Here is a 10,712-nt window from a genome sequence, read left to right as displayed (position 1 = left end):
GGGGGCCGTGGCCGGGCTGGGGCATGGGGGCGGCCGGCCCGCCGCTCCCTCTCCTCGGCACGGCCATTTTCTCCCCCTGCCCAGCCCCCCGGGACGGCTGGGGTCCCGGGGCCTCCCCGGAGCCCTGGAGGCCGTAACTAGGCGTTTGGGTTTCCAGCTCAAGCCCAGGGCCCAGCTTCCCCTTTCCCGGCCAGCGCTTCCCCTCCGCCCGGGCCCTGTCACACGCCGCCTCCGGGGCCCGCCCCGCGCCCGGTGCGCCCCGGGCGGGTCAGGGCGGCGGGGTCTCCGCCTCGCCTGCGGAAGAAGCGGTGGCTCGGTGGGTGACGAACGCCGCCGAGCACACGGCCGAGGAGGCCTGTGTGTGTGCGCGCGCCCGCGCCCGCCGTGCCGGGCCTGGGGCTTGAACTCGGTCTGGCACTGTCTCTGTACGTCCCTTGCTCAAGGCTAGTCCTCTACCATTTTTTTTTAATTGTGAAAATACCGTACAGGGGGGTTACACACGAGCAAGGTAATGAGTGCATTGCGTATCACGCATTGTTGCTTCCTCCTTTTTCCCCTTCCCATCCCTTCCCATCTCCCCCCCCCCCCCCCCCCCCGATTTGAGTCCCAACTCCACTTTGGGCTTTCTGGTGGTTTAATTGGAGATTGTACCTTCACAGACTTTCCTGATAAGGCTGGCTTTGAACTACCCTCCTTAGATCTCAGCTTCCTGAGTAGCTAGGATTACAAGCCTGAGCCACCGGTGTCCAGCTAAAGGCTACCCTTTGGGAGCTTAGATTCTATCTGGTGACTGATGCCTGGAAGCCTAGCTACTCAGGAAGCCGAGATCTGAGGATAGCAGAAAGCAGCGGAGGCCAGTCAACGCAACGATTTCGTCTCCAAAATAAGCAGCAAAAAGGTGGATTGGGGGCTGGAAATGGGGCTTATTGGGAGAGTGCTTGCCTAGCATGCCTAGCCCTGGAGTTCCACATTAAACAGAGAAAGCTGGAAGTGACACTGTGGATCAAATGGTAGAGTGCTAGCCTGAGCAAAATAAGCTCAGGGACAGTGCCCAGGCCCTGAGTTCAAGACCGAGGACTGGTTAAAAAAAAAAAAGTGGGGGGAGGGGCTAGGAAGGTGGCTCAGTGGTAGAGTGCTTGCCTTGCATGCATGAGGCCCTGGGTTTGATTCCTCCGCACCACACAAGCAAACAGAAAAAAGCCGGAAGTGGCGCTGTGACTCAAGTGGTAGAGCACTAGCCTTGAGCTGAAGAGCTGAGGGACAGCACCCAGGCCCAGAGTTCAGGCCCCACGACCGGACCCCCCAAAAAATAGGCACCCGTGGCTCACACCTATAATCTTAGCTGCTCAGGAGGCTGAGATCTGAGGATATGGTTCAAAGCCAGCCTAGGCAGGAAAGTCTGTGAGACTCTTCAATAAACCACTAGAAAACCAGAAGTGGTGCTGTGGCTCAAGTGGTAGAGCGCTTGCCTTGAGCTGAAAAGCACAAGGACAGCACCCAAGCCTAGAGTTCAAGCCCTACAACCGACCAAAAAAGAAAAAAAGCAGATATAGCAGTTAATATACAAATTGCTTTCGTAAATACCATGTTTCCCTTCATCTGGCTCGTGCCTAACCTACTGAAGGCAGTCTATATCGCCACAGATTTGAAAACAAGCTAAGGGAAAAAGTGATGTCTTGGTTAAAGACATAAAGCCAGGAAGTGAAGAACTGAAAAGTTCATTCTTGGAATCTGATTGTAGCTTGAGGGGAGGTATCCTGACTCAGGTGATCTTTGCCTGTTTCTGTGGTGAAACCTCTTCCTTTCCCCACCCCCGCTAGAGGTGGGTTTGGAAGCGATGACTTCTCCCCCCACTAGAGAAGGGAGGAGTAAAGATAGAAAACACATAAATAACCTTAAGGCCAGGTGTTGTGCCTCAAGACTTTAATCCTAGCTATTCCACAGAGGCTAAGATCTAAAGGATTACAATACAAGGCCACCCTAGACAGAAAGTGCAGTAGACTCCAAAATAACAAAAAGCAGAGCTGGAGGTATGGCTCAAATGGTAGAACACCAACCAAATGAACAAGCAAGCAAGCTGAGCAAGAGCAAGGCCTTGAGTTCTAACCCCACTACCAAAAAAACCCAAAAAAAACAAATACTAACTTTAAGAACCTAGTAAAAAATAAAATACAGGTGCCAGTGGCTCATGCCTGTAATTGAAAAAAAAATACAGTTTTGAAAAATTGAGAAGTGGTCAGTATTTTTTATTTATTTTTTGTTGATTGTGAGACTTGAACTCAGGGTCTGGGTGCTGTTCCTGAGCGCTTCTGCTCAAGCCTAGTCTCCACTTCCAGTTTTCTGGTGATCAGTTGGAGATAAGAGTCTCACAGGGACTTTTCAGCCCAGTCTGGTTTGGAACTGTGATCCTCAGTCCTCAGCTTCCTGAGTAGTTAGTATTATGAGTATGAGCTACTAGTGCCTGGTGGGCTTATCTTTATTTTTATTTATTTTTCAATTTTTTTGTCAGTGGTGGGGCTTGAACTCTGGGCCTGGGCGCTGTCCCTCAGCTCTTCAGCTCAAGGCCAGTGCTCTACCACTTGAGCCACAGTCCCACTTCTGGCTTTCTGGTGGTGGTTAATTGGAGATAAGAGTCTTTCAGACTTTTGAAACGAGATCCTCTGATCTCAGCTTCTTGAGTAGCTAGGATTACAGCCTTGAGCCACAGTGCCACTTTGGGCTTTTTCTGTTCATGCAGTGCTGAAGAATCGAACCCAGAGCCTCATGCATACAAGGCAAGCACTCTACCACTGAGCCTACTTCCCAGCCCCATAATTTAAAATTTTGATACTGGACATGTTTAATAACCAGATTGCAAAATCCAAATTTAACTGTTGAGTTTGTGTGTGTGTGTGTGTGTGTGAGAGAGAGAGAGAGAGAGAGAGAGAGAGAAAGAGAGAGAGAGAGAAAGAGAGGGAGGAAGGGAGGGAGGGAGGGAGGGGTGGATACTTAAGTTTGAACTAAAGACCTCACATTGTTAGGCTGTGGATCATGATCTTCCTATTTCTGCTGGGATGGCAAGTGTAAGCTGTCATGCTCAGCTGTTGGTTGAGATGAAGTCTTGATAACTTTGTGCTCAGGCTGACCTCCAGTTGCAATCCTCCTAATCTCTACTTCCTGAGTGGCTGGGATTACAGGGATGAGCTACTGCTTCTGGCCAGTCATTGGTTTTTGTGATCTCTTAATAGCCAGGTCTTCTGGATCACTGTGACCTCCCTTTCCCCCTCCCCTTCCTCTAGCTAATCTTGGGCAAGTTGCTTTTTTTTTTCTTTTGGAGGAATGCTGTGTAGTTGTGTGACACAGTGATACCTACTGTCTCTCTTCTGCTTCTGCTCTTTCTGGCTTGCCCACAGGCCTACCATTCTTCTCTCATGGACCCAGACACCAAGCTCATTGGCAACATGGCACTGCTGCCTATCCGAAGTCAGTTCAAAGGACCTGCCCCTCGTGAGAGTAAGTACGAGCCATTATCGTCAAGATGGGGTTATCAAATCAGGGCACTTCGCAGCTCAGTCCTGTCTTGTATTGTTCCTGGAGTCCTGGGACAGTGAGACTTAAGAAACCATCGCGAGGGTTCAGGGGGACTTGGGGGCTCTTCCTCAGGACGCGATTTCTCTCCAGCCAGCTTCTTTCAGTGTTGTGTGTATGCCAGGCACTTTTCTAGGTTCGGAATCCTTTGCCTCCTGTCATTGTGTTTAAAGAAACTAGCTGGGTTTTATAAATACTTGAATCCTTGGTGGATGCTTCCTTTTCTAAGAAAATGGATTGCAGGCAACACAGAAGAAGGGTGGGATGGAACTCTTCAGCGGGTGAATAACTGGCGTTGAAGAGAGCTGACCTGCAGAGAGACAAGCAGCTGAGCTCCAGGTTTTTCATTTCTGCTATGTGACAGGGACAGCCCGGCCTGGCCCAGCCTGGCCAGCTCTCTGGACGGCCTTCATGAACAAGAAATAGAAATAACCATCTTGGCGTGCTGGAGCCAGCTGCCGGATATCAAACCCTGGGATTTTGACCTTACAAAAATGCAAAACAGCGAACAAAAATTTGCCAGAGCACTTGTGCCATGAGATCTGTCTCTGTCACGCAGTGTTTCTGGGTTTTCTCAGCCTTGCCGAACAGCTTGTTCAAGTATATTTAAGTCAGAGTTTTCACACACAAAAAAAGATACACATCTGAACCTGATGTGTCCCTAAATGACCAAGAGTTCTCTTGAAACTACAGCATATCAGTTCACGTAAAATTATATTGAATTTGTTTAGAGATTTTTTTCCTTTTCTTTTCTTTTTTTTTTTTTGTCGGTTGTGGGGCCTGAACTCTTGGCCTGGGCACTGTTCCTCAGCTCTTTAGCTCAAGGCTAGTGCTCTAACACTTGAGTCATAGCACCACTTCTGGCTTTTTCTGCTTATGTGGTGCTGAGGACTCGAACCCAGGGCCTCATGCATGCGAGGCAAGCACTCTTCAACCAAGCCACCTTCCCAGCTCCGATTTTTTCTTTTTTTAAACACTCATTAAAATTAACCTAGCTCAGTCTGTTTTATAAAAGTATCAAGAGGTCTTTAATGAGAATTACTAAATGATAATATTGTTTCTAGCTGGGCACTGGTGGCTCATGCCTGTAAACCTAGCTACTCACAAGGCTGAGATCTAAGAATCACAATTTGAAGCCAGGTTGGATAGGAAAATCTGTGAGATCATCATCTCCAGGTTAGCCACCAGAAAATCAAAAATGGAGCTGTGGGTCAAAGTGATAGGGCATTAGCCTTAAATGAAAAGTCTCAGAGACAGCGCCCTGGCCCTAAGTTTAAGTGCTGTGACTGACCTCCTCCCCTCCCCCCCAAAAAAAAGTTTCTTGATTTAAGGTGCAGGTCGATTTTTTTAAATTTTAACTAATCTTTCTAATAAGCATGCATAATTTTTACAAAAACAAGCTGAAAATATAGCACATACTTTTTTTTTTTTTTGCCAGTCCTGGGGCTTGAATTTAGGGCCTAGGCACTGTCTCTGAGCCAAGGCTAGCACTCTACCACTTAAGTCAGTGTGCCACTTCCAGCTTTTTCTGTTTATGTGGTACTAAGGAATCAAACCCAGGGTTTCATGCATGCTAGGCAAGGACTCTACCACTAAGCCACATTCCCAGCCTAATTTATTTTTCGTAGAAGTAGTTTTCAAAGACTATATTTCAGTGTCCTCATTTTAGCTAACTCCCAAACTTTTGACAGTCAGTCCTGGGTGGATTTTATTTATAGCTTTTGTAGGGTTCAGGATTTACATTTGGTTAACATCTGCCTTTCTTCTCCTCCCTTATGTCCTGCTCAGCAAAAGACACAGACATCGTGGATGAAGCAATCTATTACTTTAAGGCCAATGTCTTCTTCAAAAACTATGAAATTAAAGTAAGTTACAGAGCTTATAATATTTAACTTTGGCTGGGAAGTTGGCTCAGTGGTAGAGTGCTTGCCTCACATTCATGAGGCCCTGGGTTCGATTCCTCAACACCACATAAGCAGAAAAAAGCTGCAAGTCGCACTATGGCTCAAGTGGTAGGGTGCTAGCCTTGAGCTGAAGAGATGAGAGACAGCGCCCAGACTCAGAGTTCAGCACCTACAACTAACAAAAAAAAAAAAAAAGAAGAAAAAAGCCATTTAACTTTGTTTTCACATGGAGATAATATCCACGTTAGTCAGAATAAATAAAACCGAATAAGACAGCGCCTAAATGTTAAGACTGCATAAGTATTAGATTTTTTTCATTCCCCTTGGATGTCTTTACCAAAGGTTGGCCAAATGTGTCATGGTCTTTATTTGTAAATAAAGTTTTATTGGAACACAGCCCCACACATTTGTTGATAAAGTTGTCTATAGCTGCTCTCTCTCAGTAACAGCTACTAGAGAGTTGTGGCCGAGACCTTGTGGTCCACCAGAGCCACCATTTATTTCCCATCAACTTCTGGTCCAGATAGGTTTTCATATGTCCAACAGTGACGGAGCCATACTATGAGTCCATCCCGTGCTAGGTTATGACTAGTCCCCGGAGCCCTACATGCAGGGTATGCATTTCATCCCATGCATTGGTGGCACAAGTCTGAGGGGTAGAGGCAGCACCCCGGCCCTCTCCTGAGCCTCCTTTTCTCCCCTTTGCTCTCAGCCCCATGAGGGGGTCATAAAAGGAGGAGCTGGGGAAGTAAAGGTTTTCCTGCTAGGAGCAGCTACAACGAGTGCAGGCTGTCTTTCTGTAATCGTGAGCAGGTGACACCTACTGTGGATTGCCAGACTGACTTTCTGCAGTCCAACGGATCTAGAACCTTCATCTGTGGGCTAGATGCACCCTGAGGGGTGGAGGACTTGGGCCAGGTGTCGCACCACCTCCTTTGTCCTGTCCACTGGCCTTCCTCCTGTGGGCAGGCTCCTCGGCCCTCTCATGTGACCAGTGTCCCAGGTCCTCTTCCGTTTCCTTTAGATTTCGTTAGATATTAGACTTGGAGCATTGTTGCAGAGCACCCCAGGTGCGGAGTAATTGCTCCTCCTGTTGAGTAAAGAGCAGATCTAGCCAAAGGGCTTTTTATTACTAGCCGACCTGCAGGCCTTGGGTTTCCAGGCAGCTTTCTTCATTCTCCCGTTGCCCAGGGAGAGGCCCAGGCACAGGACAACCGCACAACATCAGGGAAGCCGGGTGCCAGCTAGGGGAGGCTGGGGAGGATTGCATGGCGGGCAGTGCTCCCTGACCCTGGGCTGGGCTGGGCTGGGCTAGGCTGGGCAGGGCAGGGCAGGGCTGGGCAAGGCTGGGTAGGACAGGGCTGGGCAGGGCAGAGCATCGCGGCAGGGCAGGGCAGGGCAGGGCAGGGCAGGGCAGGGCAGGGCAGGGCTGGGCAGGGCTGGGCTGGGCTGGGCTGGGCTGGGCTGGGCTGGGTGGTTCTAATACATAATCAAAAGGCAACAGATGAATGAATCCTGTGTTCACTAGGACTGTTTTTTTTCCTTTCCCCCTGCAGAATGAAGCTGATAGAACCTTGATATATATAACTCTCTACATTTCTGAGTGTCTAAAGAAACTCCAAAAGGTAATTAAACATCAAGGATCACACGTCGAGAAAGCTGCTGGGATTGGTCCGAGACCATTGGTGCCAGGAGAAGTGTTTCCTTTACTTTGAATTTGGTCTCCTGGAAATCCGGATGGAGAGAGAGAGAGAGAGAGTGTGAGAGAGTGTGTGTGTGTGTACGCGTGTGCCAGGCTTGGGGCTTGAACTCGGGGCCTGGGCGCTATCCTTGAGTTTTTTTCACTTAAGGCCAGCATTCTACCACTTGAGCCAGGGCTCCACTTCGGCTTTTGTGGTGATGAATTGGAGATGAGAGTCTCATGGACTTTGCGCCCAGCCGCCTCTCGTCCCATGGCTGGGACCGCAGCTCCCTCTGTGACCTCACGGTACAGTTGACGGACATGAAGAAAGAAAGGACAGGGTGTTGGAAGGCTCAGCATCCGTTTTTTTCTTTTTCTGTTTTGTATATGATTTTTATTATAAAGATACTGTACAGAGGGGTTCCAGTTATGAGTAATGAGCACACTTCCTCTCGAGCATTCTTACCTCCTCCTTTGTTTTCCCCTACCATCCCTTCCCTCCCTTAACATGTTTTTTTCACTTTAAAGTCTGCATTTACTTCCATCTTTAATGTAGACAGTAGTTCAGAGCTATTCAGAACCATTCTTGGCTTTTCCTCTTGCAGAAATCATATTGTTTTTACCTTGCTCTAGACTTGGAGATGTTTTAAAATTTGTTGACTCACATTACTATTTCAAGATTTAGTTCAGCTGGGCACCGGTGGCTCACGCCTGTAATCCTAGCTACTCAGGAGGCTGAGATCTGAGGATCGCAGTTCGAAGCCAGCCCAGGCAGGAAAGTCTGTGAGACTCTTATCTCTAATAAACCACCAGAAAACCGGAAGTGGCACTGTGGCTCAAGGGATAGAGCACTTGCCTTGAGCTGAAGAGCTGAGGGACAGCGCCCAGGCCCCAAGTTCAAGCCCTATAACTGACAAAAAAAATCAAGAAACCCCACATATGTCATCCTTCGCCCTGGAGATTGAGTTCTCACGCGGTGTCTTGTTTTCAGTGCAACTCCAGAAGCCAGGGCGAGAAGGAGATGTACACGCTGGGAATCACCAACTTCCCCATCCCCGGCGAGCCTGGGTTTCCCCTCAATGCCATTTACGCCAAGCCTGCGACCAAACAGGAGGACGGTGAGGGCGGGGTTGTTGTGCTTGCAAAGACTGGGTGGGGGCACAGACTGGAAGGAGACTGTTGAGGGGAACCACGTGGGCCATTCATGTGCTGGGCTTTCCCAGGGGTGCTTGCCAGCGAGCAAGACCTTCAGAGCCTTTGAGCCAAAGATAATGTAGATGGGAAACCCCTGGCACCCTGCTCTTTCCGTCTCCTGCGTGGATGTATGTAGATGCCGCGCGCGCAGCCCGTTCTGAAAGCAGCATGTTCCTCTGTTGTAGAAGTGATGCGGGCCTACCTCCAGCAGCTCCGCCAAGAGACGGGACTGCGGCTCTGTGAGAAAGTGTTTGACCCCCAGAACGATAAGCCCAGCAAGGTGAGGTTCCTCTTGCACGCTATGAACTTGGGAAATCTTGTGCCTCATTACCCACAATGAGCCTGTGGCAGGACTTTGGGTTTCTGTAGGTCAGCATTGCTGACCTGGGGTGACTTCGGAGCGGGGCGCACTGAACAATGAAGTGTGTCTGAGGAGGCCATTTTAAATTAGGCAGGGGAGCTGTGCACCATAGCTCACACCTGTAATCCTAGTTGCTCAGGAGGCTGAGATCTCAGGATCATGGTTCGAAGCCAGCTGGAGCAGGAAATTCCATGAGACTTTTTTTTTTTTGGTCATGGGGCTTGATCTCTGTGCCCGAGTGCTGTCCCTGAGCTCTTCAGCTCAAGGCGAGTGCTCTACCAATAGAGCCACAGCGCCACTTCTGGTTTTCTGGTGGTTAATTGGAGATAAGAGTCTCATGGACTTTCCTGCCCTGGCTGGCTTTGAGCCTCCTCAACCTCCTGAGTAGCTAGGATTATAGGTGTGGTGTGTCGACACTCAGCTCAGTAGAGACTCTTATCTTCAATTTATCACAGAAAAAGCCAGACATGGCAGCTATGGCTCATGTGGTAGATTGCTAGCCTTGTGTAAAAGAAGCTCAGAGACATTGCCAAGGCCCTGAATTGAAGCCTAAGGACTGGCAAAAAAATAAAAATGAGGTAGGAGAGAGCGAGGTAATAGGTTTTTAGTGTGTGATATCTTGGGTATGTGGTCAGACTAGTAGTAGCCACCGGGACTGCTATTATGTTTAAGTACTTGGGAGGGTTTTGTTGTAGTTTGTGTGCCAATAGTGGAGCTAGGATTACAGGTGTGAGCCACTAGCTTCTGGCTTGGTGATTTTTGTTTTGGTGCCACTGGGGATGGAACCTCAGGCTCATCAGACATCTTACACCCGTGAGTCTAGGCAAGTTGATAACAGCTTCTGGACTAACACTAAACGCTTGTGAGTTCCGACCTTCCCTTGAAATTGCATTGTGATTTGACTTTGGCGTCTGTTTTGTCCCTTCTTCCCCCTCAGTGGTGGACTTGCTTTGTGAAGAGACAGTTCATGAACAAGAGCCTTTCAGGACCTGGGCAGTGAGGGCGCTGGCCACAAGGTCCCTTCGCTTTGATTCCTTTGTGCTTGGCTTTGTGTGGAAGAGAGGAGAGAGCATGGCTGTCCTTGAAAAACGTCCTGATCGAATATCCTGGGGGAAGGAGAGAGGGTGGGTTCTCTGGGGTGATTGGCCATCTTCTATAGGTTTAAGCTGATGTTTAATAATAAGTGCTAATAAAGACATTTTTTAACATTTCACACCAGAAAAACTTATTTTTGGCTGGCCTTGGGTTTTGGAACTCTGGATCTGGGCAGTGTCCCTCAGCTCTTCAGCTCAAGGCTAGCGCTCTATCACTTGAGCCGCAGCACCACTTCCAGCTTTTTCTGCTTATGTCCTGCTAAGGAATCAAACCCAGGGCCTCATGCTGAGATCTAAGGATTGCAGTACAAAGCCAGCCCAGGCAGGAAAGTCTGTGACACTCTTATCTCCAATGAACCACCAGAAAATGGGAAGTGGCACTGTGGCTCAAGAGGTAGAGCACTAGCCTTGAGCTGAAGAGCTCCGTGTCAGCGCCCGGGCCCAGAGTTCAAACCCCACAACTGATCAAAGAAAAAAAAAGTCTCATGGACTTTCCTGCCCAGGCTAGCTTTGAACCCCATCCTCAGATCTCAACTAGGGTCTTAGCTAGGATCACAGGCGTTGGGATTCTTCATATATTCATAGAGCCAGTCCCTAATCTGGTATGTGATTTTCAAGCTTCCTTCATTTTATGGGCTTAATTGTCCATGTACTATTCTAAAAAAAGTTTTCTTATGCAAACTTGGGTGTGTTTTGTTTTTAAAATTTAATTGAAATTCTTATCTTGGGGTTTGAGTTGAAAGTCTGTTGTGGACTCATAGACCTGAGAAAAAGGGAAAGGAAGGAAGACAAGGGAGCCAAGGTGACTCATTTCCAGATTAAAGGTTTGTTTTCTGACTCCCCACCCCACCACTTCAAATTGTGAACCCCTTTGATAGAACAAGTCACCCTACGATTTGTTCCCTTAATGA

At 48.5% G+C, this 10,712-nt stretch overlaps 1 protein-coding gene across 1 annotated transcript in view; it reads left to right on the top strand.

Annotated features, from left to right (window-relative positions):
• Arpc3 (actin related protein 2/3 complex, subunit 3, 21kDa) overlaps positions 1–9,920 on the top strand; it is a 10,316-nt gene extending 396 nt beyond the window's left edge. The window contains exons 2-7 of the mRNA XM_013023193.1: positions 3,393–3,492; positions 5,356–5,432; positions 7,028–7,096; positions 8,144–8,270; positions 8,532–8,626; positions 9,645–9,920. Coding sequence (XP_012878647.1) covers positions 3,393–3,492; positions 5,356–5,432; positions 7,028–7,096; positions 8,144–8,270; positions 8,532–8,626; positions 9,645–9,707 — 531 coding nt within the window. The 3' untranslated portion in view covers positions 9,708–9,920. The remainder of the gene's footprint in view (positions 1–3,392; positions 3,493–5,355; positions 5,433–7,027; positions 7,097–8,143; positions 8,271–8,531; positions 8,627–9,644) is intronic.
• Positions 9,921–10,712: the final 792 nt, after the last annotated feature.

The sequence above is a fragment of the Dipodomys ordii genome, unplaced genomic scaffold (assembly GCF_000151885.1).
Source record: "Dipodomys ordii isolate 6190 unplaced genomic scaffold, Dord_2.0 Scaffold66, whole genome shotgun sequence".
NCBI lineage: Eukaryota > Metazoa > Chordata > Mammalia > Rodentia > Heteromyidae > Dipodomys > Dipodomys ordii.
Note: the sequence above shows the minus strand (reverse complement) of the source record. Positions and strands in the feature narration are given on the sequence as shown.